This window comes from Primulina huaijiensis, chromosome 10 (assembly GCF_012295235.1).
Source record: "Primulina huaijiensis isolate GDHJ02 chromosome 10, ASM1229523v2, whole genome shotgun sequence".
In the NCBI taxonomy this organism is placed as follows: domain Eukaryota; kingdom Viridiplantae; phylum Streptophyta; class Magnoliopsida; order Lamiales; family Gesneriaceae; genus Primulina; species Primulina huaijiensis.
In genome coordinates, this window is record NC_133315.1 from 16,066,415 (window position 1) to 16,080,923 (window position 14,509).

Genomic DNA, 14,509 nt, shown 5'->3' on the forward strand with positions numbered 1-14,509 from the left:
ATGCGTCGACGAAGAAAATCGATTCAAGTATATGTTTCTTGCCTTTGGTGCATGCGTCAGAGGATATCGAAGTATGCAGAAAGTTGTATCAATTGATGGTATGTGGTTGAAGGGCAAGTATAATGGTGTTTTACTCATAGTATCGGCACAAGATGAAAATTATCATCAATATCCTTTGACGTGGGGAATCGTTGATGTCGATTGTACTTCTTCGTGAAGTTGGTTTTTAACGAAGTTGTTCGAAGTAGTACCAGACGAGGATGAACTGGTGATAATTTCAGACAGACATTAGGGAATCATTAATGCGCTTTCTAGTGTCTATAGAAATACGCATCATGGTCATTGTACGTGGCATTTATCCCAAAACTTGAAAACTAGGTGTAAAAAGAAGGGTGCAACCGAAATGTTTCTGCACATTGCAAAAATTTATAAGCATGTCGAGTTTGATATTGCATACAATGATTTTAGGAAGCTCAATTTTTGGACGAGAGAGATTCACTTGATCGATGGACTCGAGCATATTGTCCAAAGACCCGTTACAATATTATGACGACAAATGGGGTTGAGTCGATCAATGCTAGACTTCTTGAAGAGAGGAAGCTTCCAATCATTGCACTTTTAGATTCTTTACAGAAAGTGGCCTAATCTTGGTTCGCCCGATATCACCACACATCAATTGAAGCTAACACTAATCTGACCCCTACCATCGAGGGAATTCTTCGTAGCAGGTTCACTGATGTCCAGTGAATGCAAGTTTTTGAATTAGGACGTCTTGAATTTGGTGTTAGGAGCCGTCGACATTCGGCCATAGTGGGCCTGGAATAAAAAAGATGCACATGCCGAGTTTTTGATATTGATAGAATTACATGTGTTCATGCCATTGTAGCAAGTTGGTTAGCCAATATTGATTTATATGATTTGTGTTCAGAGTACTATTCTACGATGACATTGTGCATGGTTTACTCAGAGACTGTGTATCCCGTTCCCGAAGAAATTAAATGACAACGTAACATTAATTTTCCAGTGGTCCTGCCTCCTTGTTTTAGAGAAGAGATTTCATAGAAGAAAACATAACATAATTCCTTCCATTGGTGAATTCAGCAGAAGATAGAAGGAGATTCGGCATTTGGGTCGACCCAAGTTACAGGCTCTGTGTCGACCCAAAAGCAAGCAACAAGGGTCGACCCAAAGTTTGTCGACCCAAAGTTCCAGCCTTTGGGTCGACCCAAAGGCTCAAGTTGCTACATAAATGTTACATTGTGTCGACCCAAGCTAAATATGTGATTCATATGTTAATAATGTAATATCATATAACATACTTGTGATTCATATGTTAAAACATGCAATATAATTGTGAAATTGTGATTTATATGTTAAAACATGTAATTGTGATTCATATGTTAAAAGATGTAACGTAATTGTGAAATTGTGATTCATTTGTTAAAACATGTAACATAGTTGTGAAATTGTGTTATTCATATGTTAAAACATGTAACAATATAAAACATACTTGTGAAATTATGTGATTCATATGTTAAAAACATGTAACATTATAGAACATATGTGATTCTTGTGTTAAAACATGTGACATTATATAACATACTTACATGATTCATACTTTGCGAAATTATGTGAATCAATTAATGGATTAAAACACCTACGATTGTCGAGCAACATTGGTCAAAATCGTGTAATTATCTGTCAAAATTAAGTAACTATCGGTCATATTTGTGAAATCTAGTGATTTGTGAAATCACTGTCCAAGGGCAGAATGACACTGGGATAGATGTGGAGAAGTTAAAAATGTATAGTCTTTACTTCTGTTGTGCCGTCTTCGGTGAGAGGACTAGGAAAAAGACCGTGAAGATCGGCCCTAAATATCTAAGGCTTGTAAATGATTTGGATATGTTTAACACTTATCCATGGAGTAGAGTAGTCTATCGTGATGCAGTCCGAGCTTTGAAGAAGGACCTTTTAGGGAGATATACTTACCTCACCGAGGCACATGATCGAAAAGAAGTAGATGACAGCTTCTTTCTCGGTGGTTTTGTGCTGCTTCTGCAGGTATATCATTTTTTGAATGTTAAAGTAGATTTGTTATCTTTATTTCTATTAATAACATTGTTTGAAATTTATGTTACAGATCCTCGCTTATGAATATTATCCGAGTGTGGCACAAAAGTTTGCAAAGAAAATGGATGTGGTGGACGGTTTGATGTTGCCCAGGATGTTTCAGTGGGTGACTAACACGTGGCTCTCAAACCGTGCCCTGTTGTTGGTCAGTTTTTGGGTCGACCCTAGTGATTTCTGGGTCGACCATGTTGATTCTGGGTCGACAATTCTTGCTTTTGGGTCGACCATGTTGTTTTTTGGTCGAACATGGTGATTCTGGGTTGACCATGGTGATTTCTGGGACGACATCTGGGTCGATCCATGTTGATCTTTGGGTCGACCCTGTTGATCTCTGGGTCGACCCATGTTGATTTTAGGTCGACCAAGGTTGCTTTTGGGTCGACCATTTTTCTAACACATGAATCCACATATTTCACAAATATGATCGATAATTACTTAATTTTGACGGATAATTACACAATTTTGACCAATGTTGCCCGACAATCGTAGATGTTTTAATCCATTAATTGATTCACATAATTTTGCAAAGTATAAATCACGTAAGTATGTTCTATAAGTTCACATGTTTTAACACATGAATCACACATGTTCTATAATGTTATATGTTTTTATTTTTTAACATATGAATCACATAATTTAACAAGTATGTTCAATAATGTTACATGTTTTAACATATGAATAATATAATTTCACAACTATGTTACATGTTTTGACATATGAATCACAATTTCACAACTATTTAGCATGTTTTAACATATGAATCACAATTTCACAAGTATGTTATATAATATTACATGTTTCAACATATGAATCACATATTTAGCTTAGGTCGACACAAAGTAGCATTTATGTAGCAACTTGGGTCGACCCAAAGTTCTAGCCTTTGGGTCGACCCTTGTTGCTTGCTTTCGTGTCGACATAAAGGCTATAACTTGGGTCAACCCAAATGCTGAATCTGCTTCTATCTTCTGCTGAATTCACGAATTGAAGAAATTATGTTCTATTTTCTTCTGCCAAGTCTCTTCTCTAAAAAATGAGGCAGGACCACTGGAAAATTAATGTTACGTGGCCATTCACTTTCTTCGGGAACGGGATACACAGTCTCTGAATAAGCCATGCATAATGTCATCATAGAATAATACTCTGAACACAAATCATATAAATCAATATTGGCTAACCAACTGGTTGCAATGGCATGAACACATGTGATTCTATCAATATCAAAAACTCGGTATGTGCATATTTTTTATTGCAGGTCCACTATGGCCGAATGTCGACGGCTCCTAACATCAAACTCAAGACGTCCTAATTCAAAAACTTGCATTCTCTGGACATCAGTGAACCTGATACGAAGAATCCCCTCGATGGTAGAGATCAGATTAGTGTTAGCTGCAATTGATGCGTGACGATATCAAGCAAACCAAGATGATGACAGTTTCTGCAAAGAATCTAAAAGTACAATGATTGGAAGCTTCCTCTCTTCAAGTAGTATAGCATTGATCAACTCAACCACGTTTGTCGTCATAATATTGTAACGGGTCTTTGGACAATATGCTCGAGTCCATCGATCAAGTGAATCTCTCACGTCCAAAAACTGAGCGGCCTCAGGATATCCCTTACTAAAATCATTGTATGCAATATCAAACTCGACATGCTTATAAATTTTTGCAACGTGCAAAAATATTTCGGTTGCACCCTTCTTTTTGCACCTAGATTTCAAGTTTTGGGATAAATGCCACGTACAATAACCATGATGCACATTTCTATAGACACTAGAAAGGGCATTAATGATTCCCTAATGTCTGTCTGAAATTATCACCAGTTCATCCTCATCTGGTACTACTTCAAACAACTTCGTTAAAAACCAACTTCACGAAGAAGTACACTCGACATCAACGATTCCCCACGTCAAAGGATATTGGTGATAATTTCCATCTTGTACCGATACCACGAGTAAAACACCATTATACTTGCCTTTCAACCACATACCATCAATTGATACAACTTTCTGCATACTTCGATATCCCCTGATGCATGCACCAAAGGCAAAAAACATATACTTGAATCGATTTTCCTCGTCGACACATATGTCTGTTATGCTTCCTCGATTCATCTTCTCAACCATGTGCAAATAACAAGGCAATAGATTAAAACTCTTCGTAGGACCACCTTTCAAAATATTGTCTGCTAGTTCTTTCTCTCTCGAAGCCTTGTAATATGATATATCATCATTCATACTATGATGCATCATCGCCATCACCGCTTTCGGTACAGTTGGCACTGGATGACCTTAAAAATTATCCACCAACATATCACGAACAACAGCGGAACTCGCTCCGCAGATTCTCGTGCGTCTCCCTGTCAAACCACAAGTGTGTGTATTGCAATATGTCCGAACGGAGAATGCTTGTGAATCATTCTTAATCTTTGATGTCCAGATTCTCCACTTACAACCAGACACTATACATTTTACGGCATACATTTTTTGGCTGCTTTTTACAGTCTCAAATTCAAAGCAAGCTTCCAAACTGATTCTACTTGACTCCTTTTTCACCGCATCTCCGTTTGGAAATTCTTGACCAACAAACAAGTTTGAACCATCTGTGAATGAAAATGTGTCATTAATAATATTCACATATGCAACCACATTTGTCTCATTACTTGCAACCACATTTGCCTTGACCTCAACGCCATTGATGACATTCACATCACGTGCTTCATTATATAACTCAGTCGTGTTACTACGATCCACATAGATGACATCCACATTATGTGCTTCGTCGAAAAACTCACTGGTATTATTACGATCCAAAGAAACAATTTTCAAGTCAAAATAATCATCAAAAGATCTGTATTCGTTAAAATTAATATTGTATTCATCAATACCAACTCTGTGCACATTATCGGAAACATCAAAAGAAGCATCATTAACATGTTCCATTTCAACTTGAAGCACTGACCTGCTTTTCGGACAATCAAAATACAAATATGCTTTCAAATCATGGTCATACGCTATATAAATCGGTTGAATGTTGCACGACGATTCTAGAAGATAACTCAACCTCAAGTTGGCAGTATCATCTACTTTCCCAGCTCTATATAGTTCACTTTTTAAATTTTCGAAATAACAAGTATCATCATCTACTAGAATAACAACAAACTTTGCATTCGGCCCTGGATTCCATTTATATACCATCGCTTTACTCACTTCCCATTTATCATCGAAATGAACAACGATAATTGTAGGCATATCCTACAAAATTCACCAAAAATTAAGAGAATAAGATAATTAGAATCGACAAAAATTAATTAAAAAAACATATAAGCATGGTCACACCAGTTCGACCTATAATTATCGACCAAAATTATGTTGGTCGACAAAGAAGAATTTCTTCTTGGTGGACTCATAATATTTGGTCGACCAATGACCAATTTTTCTGGGTGGACTCTTGCTTTTTCTCAAGAGTAAGTTTTGAGTCGACTAAATTGGTTGTGTGTCGACAGCTCACGAAAACTAGAACCCAGCTTATTCGAAGCAATTATTCTTTAAATCAAGTCAATTAAAGCTTTGATCTAGCTAAATGAAGAAAATAATGACACGAGGTTCTAGGAAATTGAAGAAAACTTACTTGGACATGAACTGAGACAGAACTTTTTTTTTCTTCAAGTACAGATGAATTGGGCAAGATGTTGGAGTAGATTTAAATCTAGATCTGAGAAATGAGCAAAACCATGTTGGGAATAGACACAGAGGAGGTGGTGAAGTTGAATTTAATGTAATGCGGAAACAGTTGAAGGGTTAGATGACTGTTTTATTGGTTTTATTTAGGAAAGAATGGATAGATGACTCGTAAATTTTAATTGAGAAAGATGTGTGTCGACTAAAAAAAAAGGAAAAAAGAGAATTAATTAAGTTAAAGAATTTAATTCTAGTTAATGTAATAATCAATAATTACTCTTTGTTTCTTAAAAAAAAAAAAAGAAAAAATTCTTATTTTTTAAATATTTTATCTCAATCCTATATTTTCAATTGGTCCAAGGTTTAAATAAATATATATATCTAATCAAATTCAATTGTGTATTTACACTCAAACAGAGACATTTATATAAATTTACTTGTAATATTTTTTTAAAAAAATAAATCACATTGATCTCCATTTTTCCTAAATTTCCCAAAACATTGTTATTATGGATTTGACTTCTATCCATATAGAACCTGAATTCTTCGTCAATTTCCACAACGAATCAATCCAATACATACGAATTCAGCGTCGAATTTTGGTTGGAATTGACCATTAAATCGATTGATACACATAATTTTCTTACCAATGGATTCAATCAAACGATGGCTATCTTGGCGCCGGCCACTTCGAGCTGCTTCTTCGCTTCCTCAGCCTCCTCCTTGGAGATTCCTTCCTTGAATTTCTTCGGCAATCCTTCGATCAAATCCTTCGCTTCCTTCAACGCCAGGTTCGTCAAAGCCCTAACCACCTTAATCGTCGCGATTCGGGCGTTGCTTGGGACATCCTCGATCACCACGTCGAACTCCGTCTTCTCCTCCACCACCGGAGCCGCCTCCGCCGTCGGCGCAGCGGACGCGGCTGCCACCGGGGCGAAGGACGCGGCGGATACGCCTAGCTTGTCCTGGAGGTACTCGATAAGCTTCTGTGCGTCTGCTAAGGTTAGGTTCGAGATCTGGTCACCTAGCTCGATGATTTTCTCGGGAGCGTCGACGGCCGAGACAGAGCGGAGGACCGTGGCACGGTTGTTGTGGAGTTTGCGATAGGTTTTGGCTGATAATTCGGAGATGTTTCGGGAAAAGCAGATGGAGGAGCTCAGTGAAGCTGCGGCGGAGGGTTTAGGATAAGAGGGGTAGCGCAGGTTAACTGAAGATAGCGTAAAAGCCATAGTTAGCGAGGACCGTGGACTGGGGGATGACACGATAAGGAATCGAAGGAGATCGGTAGCTAAAAAGAAATGGGCTGATCTGGCTATTTTATTATGGGCCAAAGCCCAATAATATAATAAATAAAAAATAAATTACGCTTTATATTTGGAGTGGCCCGAAATACAAAAGCCCAAGCATTACAGTGCGCCAATAATATAATTGAAAATTATATACTATCTATAACAGTTAGTTAAAAAATTTTGATGAGAAATGATTAAAATTACTAATATATACATAAAATCAAATTTACATATCTATAATATAAGAGAATTTCGAAAAAAAATGGTGCCTTCCCAATAGGCTCAGTTATATGTAGCATAGATTTCGTTAAGGAAAATTTAGCTACTTAACATTTATTTGATTAATATTTTGATATATGACGTCTTCAATTTTTAAACATTTTCCTATACGTGAACTCTATGTTAATATGGCATCCTCAATTGTTAAGCATTGTTTTATTGTCTCTATTTAGATTTTAAAAATGCAAATATTTATCTTACATTAATTAGATCATCAAATTTAAATTACAATATTACCCTTAATAAGTAATATTATTATTTTATTAAAAGAGCAAAATGTTAATTTACCATATTATTTCAAATTTAGTCAATCAAATCAAACAAAATATTATTTATCAGTCAAATTAAATATCATATTAACAGTAAATTTGAAAAAAAATTCATCTGTACATCTTTGATATAAGATTCAATACCTAGGTAAATATTTTTACGAATCATCATCTAACAACATTACAAACTTTGTTTTAACTCCCTGTAAAGTAAATTTATATTTTTATCTTTTTATTATTTAAATAAATATATAATTTTATCCACCAAAATAATTGTGTCTTCTCCATCTACTAAATATTGCCTATTATGGGGTTTCAAATATTTGATTTCACTATTTGAATACTCCAAATGTGTAAAAAAAAATACTATATTTTCGAGCAATTATCATAAATTCAATCATTGTTGGTCTTTTCATTAAAAATGCATTATGATAACTAATTCATGTCATTTTATTTTTTTTAAAAAAAACTTGTTCCTCACTAATCATGAAATAAGATTAAGTACTTATTTTGACTTATAAATTATCTATTTTGGAATTTCATATGCTTGATTTGGCTCTTTTAATACTCCAAATGTGTAAGAAAATACTACATTACAAAAAAAAAAAAACGGGGTTAGCGACGGTTAAGCGACGGTTTAGAAAACTGTAACAGGAGGCCGCGTCGCTATTTTGCAGCGACGATTTCTCAAAAACCGTTGCCTATAGCGACGGTTTTCCTGATCAAGACCATCGCTTATTTAGCGACGTGTTAAATACAAACCGTCGCTAATATTAAGCGACGGTTTCACATAACCGTCGCTATACTAAGCGACGATATTTGAAAAACCGTCGCTATATTAGGCGACGGTTTTTCGAATACCGTCGCTATATAAAGTGATCGTTTTTCAAAGAACCGTAGCTTAATTAAGCTACGGTTTTCTGTAAAAATAATTAAAAGTCATCAAAATACTACGCAAAATTTCATAAATAAGATACACCACAAATATTAAAATTAAATATTAAATTTTCGATAAAAAAAAAACTTTAAAAATCTTATTTGCGCGAAGATATGCAGATCCACGTAACCCTGAAAGATTACACCGACGAGCAAATCTACGAAATCAATAAAAAAAATGTTAGTACAAAGTAAAAAATTGAAAATGCGAAAAAATTGATAGAGTTCCGCTAAAAAGTAAAAAAAAATCCGAAAAGGCGAAAATCGCTGTAATTTGTTCGCGAACTTCGGTATATAAAGAATTATAGCAACGGTAGTCGAAAAACTCGTCGCCATTAGCGACAGTTTGTGAGAAACCGTCGCCGATCTAGATCGGTGACGGTTATGCTCAACTGTCGCTATTGGCGACGGGCAACAAAAACTGTCGCCTAGTGCGACGGATTAAAGAAACCGTCGCAAAATAATGCGACGGTTTTTTATAATACCGTCGCACATAGCGACAGGTATATTACCCGTCGCAAAAAATAGCGACGGTGTTATTAAACCGTCGCTAATATAGCGACTGTTGTTGTAAAACCGTCGCTTACTTTAGTAGACGACGGGTTTATGAAAAACCGTCGCTATTATAGCGTCGGTGTATAAAAACCGTCGCTAATATAGCGACGGTTTATCAAAAACCGTCGCTAACTTTTGATGGATAAACCGTCGCAAAAAAATTTTCGAGGGATCACCATAAATTCAGGCATTGTTTGTCTTTTCAGATTTTTTCGGTGCTACATAAACATTGTGACTCGTGAAGTGTCTAATAATCTGGATTCCAAAGAAGCCATGTTTTTTCTTTGTCGAAATAGATTGGTTTTGAGTCACAGAAGGATCCATACTTTATTTTCATGAGGTGTTTTTTTAACAACAAAACTGAACATAATGTTTCTATTTGTAAAAGCTGGCCTCATAATGAATTCTTGGACCTGCATTCCTGCCTATTAGATTGACGATATATGATGAGAGTATATTTGTTATTAGAATCAGTTGTTAATGGCTTACTTCTAAAAATTCATTTTATCCTTTGTAAAATGAAAAAGGAAAGCATAGCTGAAAATTGAAATGGATCTCTTGCGCAGTCAGTGATGGACGGCCTAAGTTGTGTATCTGAATTTGAATACCAATTTTGTGGTAATTAATTTAAGCTTGGTAAATGTTTCTCGACGCATAAGATTAGGTTCTTTGAACTGTTGAGTCAATATAGAATTTGACAAGTTTTTGACACCTACGCCTAGATTTGTGTATAGGAATGGAATAAGATGAGAGTGAAATGTAATTGGACAAGAAGAGGGTTTTGCTCCAGAGATTTTAAGGGAGGTATGTGTTTATTTTGTATCTTTGAGATCTTTCGATAGCCAGAAACAATTGAAGTCTTAACCACGAGTCAAGTAATTTTTCTATAACAATCAGTGCCTACTGGAGGTCCATAATGGAGAATAAGAACCCATACTCGAACCATCTGTACTTTTTGTCACAGGTGTGATAGTGGCTCGTACACTGTCCTCCTTGGGGGTTACATGTTTTTGGAGCTCCCTTATCGGTGGACAAGTTTTTGTGAAGGGCATCCAAACATGGCTGGGAGTTCTGCCTCCTGGTCTGAAGAGAGAAGAAGTGTTCTTTTCTTGTTGTCATCAGAAGGCAGTGCATTTCTACACCGAGGAATCATGCTTCTTCTTGCCTTAGCCAGTTGCATAAGTCCAAATGACTAGTCCAAAAATTTGATCTAGTACCTGTGATTTGGTGCACCCCTATTGTTTGTCCAATTTTTATTTTTTTTATTTTTAATGAAATTACTTCCATTAGATAAAGTAAAAAGATAGTACATGTACAACTACATTAGGCATCTCAAAGAGAAAAGTTACCTTGGATTCGAAACCTTGCCTACGCTACTACAAATCATCTACAACCGAAATCGCAGTGGGAATACAACGATAACATAAAATTTTAATATTTTTAACTATGGCTTCAACATCTGGCTTTTCACTCTCAAACACACCACGATTCTTTGCATTCCAAACAGTGTAAATTGTAGCTGCAAGAGCAACACTCCTCATCTTATTAAGGACTGAATTGCCTCGGTAGACTCCTCTAAAAGCTTTAAGAACAGTTGTTGAAGATCCCATGGACTTCCTCATCCCAAGCCACTTCCGAATTCCATCCCAGACATAGAGTCGATACACTGCACCTGAAGAATAAATGATCAAAAGATTCAGCATTCACAGTACAAAGTGCACAAGATGTATCAGTGATATGTTCAAGTCGTTCCCGAGTAAGGAACTTGTTATGAGCCCATAACCAAAGGGCAACTCGATGTTTTGGGAAGATGAAAGATTTCGCCAAGAGATGCTTCCAAGGCCATCTTCCCACTGAATTAGCAAAGAACTAATATGCATGACGAAGCTGTATTTTGCCATTAAACCAACCATCTAAGCACGTGGCCGTTGCATGCACCGACCCCAAAGCACGCACCAACCTGTCCTTGATACACAAAATCTGCTTAACCAACTGTGAGTCTTCCCTTCTCCATATCCACTGCCAAACGTCACCAAAATTGCTGTATGTGTGATTCACCCATCTAATCCACATGCTGTCTTTTTTCATATGAATTTTCCATAACGTTTTGCAGATCAATGCCTCATTCCATGCTTTAAGATTTTTCAACCCCAATCCACCATCCTCAATCGAATGACAAAGTTGTGTCCAAGCAATTGGAGGATGCTTGCTTGGCCACACAAACTTCCTGCACATAGCATGAATAGCATTTAAGATGTTAGTTGGGATACGTAGAATAGATAGCCAAAAAATGTCCACTCCCTGAATCACTGATCTAATGAGTTCAAGTTTCCCTGCATACGACAAAGAATGACATGGCCATGTCTTTATCTTGTTCCTCATAGCATCTACAAATAGGCTATAATCCGAGGACCGCAGCTTCCTCGAAGCTAATGGTATCCCAAGATACCAAAAAGGGAGCTCACCCTGGCAGAATCCAGTTATTTTCAAAATACTCTGTTGGACATACGGTTCAATGCTGGCCATGTAAATGTTTGATTTCAGTAGGTTAACTTGCAACCCTATCATATCCTTAAACTCATTCAAGCAGTTCATAACCATGGAAACACTTTGTACATCACCCCGAGAAAGCAAGAGTAAATCATCACGCTAAGTGTGTTACATAAAAGTTCTTACATTTCTGATGGAAACCAAACAAGCTTTCTCTTGACATGCACTTGAGTGACCTAGAAAGTACCTCCACAAAAAGGGTAAATAAGAAAGGAGAAAGAGGGTCACCTTGTCGTAGTCCTCTTTTACCATCAAAGTGCCCATGGAATCGGCCATTCAGCATAATGGAGTACGACGCTATAGAGACACATTCAAAAATCCAATCAACAAATTTTTTAGGAAAGTTAAGGCAAGTGAGTACCTCATGTAAGAAATTCCAATCCACCGTATCATATGCTTTGCGAATGTCAACCTTCAACATGCGCCGAGGAGAGCCTTGCTTAAGAGAGCATTTACTCAACAGTTCTTGAGCAAGGTGAATATTATCAACAGTGGATCGACCTTCTATAAACGCTGACTGCGCCTCATCAACTATACCAGCAATGACCTTCCTCAACCTCTCAACTAGGACTTTGGAAATGATTTTGTAGAACACTGTACAGTATGAAATCGGTCAATATTCGTGGACAAAAGAAGCGTCCGCAGATTTTGGAACCATCGCTATAATGGAATGGTTCCACTGGATCAAAAGTATGCCACTGAAAAAAACTCTTGTACACTTCAAAACATCTCTACCAATCGTATTCCAAGCCTTCTTGAAAAACAACGAGCCATAACCATCCGGGTCAGGAGCTTCGTCATTATCAATGTCAAACAATGCACATCTGGCTTCATCCATGGTGACATGAGCAGTAAGTTGCGGCCAATGAATATGTTGTACACACGGGCCCTTGTTATATGGTGTCTCGGTGCATACTTGTTCTTTCCACCTTAGTACCCAACAAACCTTTGTAGAAGTCAAGAAATTGTTCAGTAACTTCAGCTGTACTTGTAGTAGTAATACCATCCTGCTTTCGTATTGCCATTACTGATCGTTTCTTGTTGTTTCTCTTGATAAGATTCTGAAAGAATTTGGTGCATCTGTCCCTTTGTTTGATATAATCATATTTTGTCTTTTGAGAAATGAACAATCTTTCCGATTCCACTAATATTTCGGTGTCCCTTCTAATCTCTTTGTACTCATTACCCATAACACCACTCGCAAGCATCGAGACCTATAAGCTTTCAAGTCTATCTTTTGCTGCCCTAGCACGTGCTGAGATGTTGCTGAATTTCATCGAGTTCAGGGCTAGCAGTGGGCGTTTCAAACTTTTAAATAATTGTTTTAGTTGGTATTGCAAAGTACCATGACCATTGAATTACCAATTCCTCTCCACATTATCCCCAAAACCAGCACTGAGTGCCCACACGTTGAAGAATTTGAATGGCTTACTAGTTATACTATGCTGATCCAGAAGTGCTACCACTTTCAAGGTGTGATCCAAGACATATCCCCGTGCCAAGAAATCTGCTATATCATGAAGATTGGACTGCATCCAAACAGAGTTAACCAGCACTCTATCCAATTTACTGCTCACAGTAGGACCGAATCACGTGTAAAAGCAACCTAAGAACCGAAGGTCTTGCAAGTCAAGTGAGTTAACACAGTCCACAAAATCATTAATCTCATAATTCTTTACTGGTAAGCCCCTTTTTTTCTCATCAGGAGTCAACACAATGTTAAAATCTCCAAGCAACATCCACGAAGCTTGGCAGTTATCACCAAAGTATTTCAAATCCTCCCAAAAGGCACGGCGTTGCACTATTGTGTTGAAACCATAAACAAAAAATATAAAGAACAATTGTTTACTCTTAACACAAGTCACCCGAAGATGGATAACCTGTGCATGCACACTAATAATACTAATATCAACTGTGTCTGGATTCCACAACACAACGATCCTACCTTTATTAGAAAGCAAGAAATTATTACATGCTTGCATACCTGGGAGATGGATACGCATCATGCTTTGCAAAGATTTCTCATCCAACTTAGACTCCAAAATACCAAAAACATCAATCTATGAGTGTTCGTCTTGTCCCGAACACTCCTTTGTTTTAGGGGCTTGTGGAGTCCCTTAATATTCCAACAAGTAATCTTAATATACAACCAGAGGCAGTTGTGGGTTTCCGCCCCGTCTCTTCATTCCCAAAGTATCTCTTTTCCAAGTCTCGGTTCCCCGCTACCCTGTATTCTTTATCACAAGATTTTGTATCATCAGAATCTTCTAGGAATTTGGACAAATTTTTGTCCTTCTGCCCTTGCGACCCACTTCTTACTCTTATTCTTCTTCTTACTTTTCATGCTTGTTACCTCTATAAATGCCTCATCTTTCTCGTAAGGTTGTGCGGGCGTATCCCCTAACATGGGGAATTCACTTTCAACAACTTGTTTGCCCTTATCAATTAGCTTCTGTAAGTCACTGTCAAGATTTGTAGGATGTACATGTTAGAGTAGGTGCCCGTCGAGCCAAGTGTTGGCCGAGGGTTCATGTTTAAACTCTATGTATAAACAATCTTTATTTTAATAATATTTGAAATTATTGTTTTGGCACTTCTTTATCTGTATACCCATGCTAGTTGCATAGATAAAGTCCTTGAATATACAAATAGTAGAAAGAATATGAGATGCTCATATGATGAGTATCATGAAACTCATATTTGCAATACTGTATATTCTAAACAGTTCCTAGTCGATTCAGCCGCCGCTAAGAAGGATATAGGCCGCTCGAGTTCGAGACTAGTATCTGCGATGTGAGTACCATGTTTCATTGGTAGGG

General features: G+C 37.1%; 2 protein-coding genes across 2 annotated transcripts; both read right to left on the reverse strand.

Moving 5' to 3' along the window:
- Positions 1 to 4,423: 4,423 nt before the first annotated feature.
- On the reverse strand, positions 4,424 to 5,841 carry LOC140985938 (uncharacterized). Its single transcript, XM_073453881.1, has 2 exons — positions 5,763 to 5,841; positions 4,424 to 5,386 (listed from the first exon to the last, which is right to left on the reverse strand). Exon 2 carries the CDS (start codon positions 5,381 to 5,383, stop codon positions 4,424 to 4,426), a length of 960 nt encoding a protein of 319 aa, XP_073309982.1. The 5' UTR covers positions 5,384 to 5,386; positions 5,763 to 5,841.
- Positions 5,842 to 6,343: 502 nt separating this feature from the next.
- Positions 6,344 to 7,098, reverse strand: LOC140986356 (large ribosomal subunit protein bL12c-like). Its single transcript, XM_073454564.1, has one exon. It carries the CDS (start codon positions 7,039 to 7,041, stop codon positions 6,472 to 6,474), a length of 570 nt encoding a protein of 189 aa, XP_073310665.1. The 5' UTR covers positions 7,042 to 7,098; the 3' UTR covers positions 6,344 to 6,471.
- Positions 7,099 to 14,509: the final 7,411 nt, after the last annotated feature.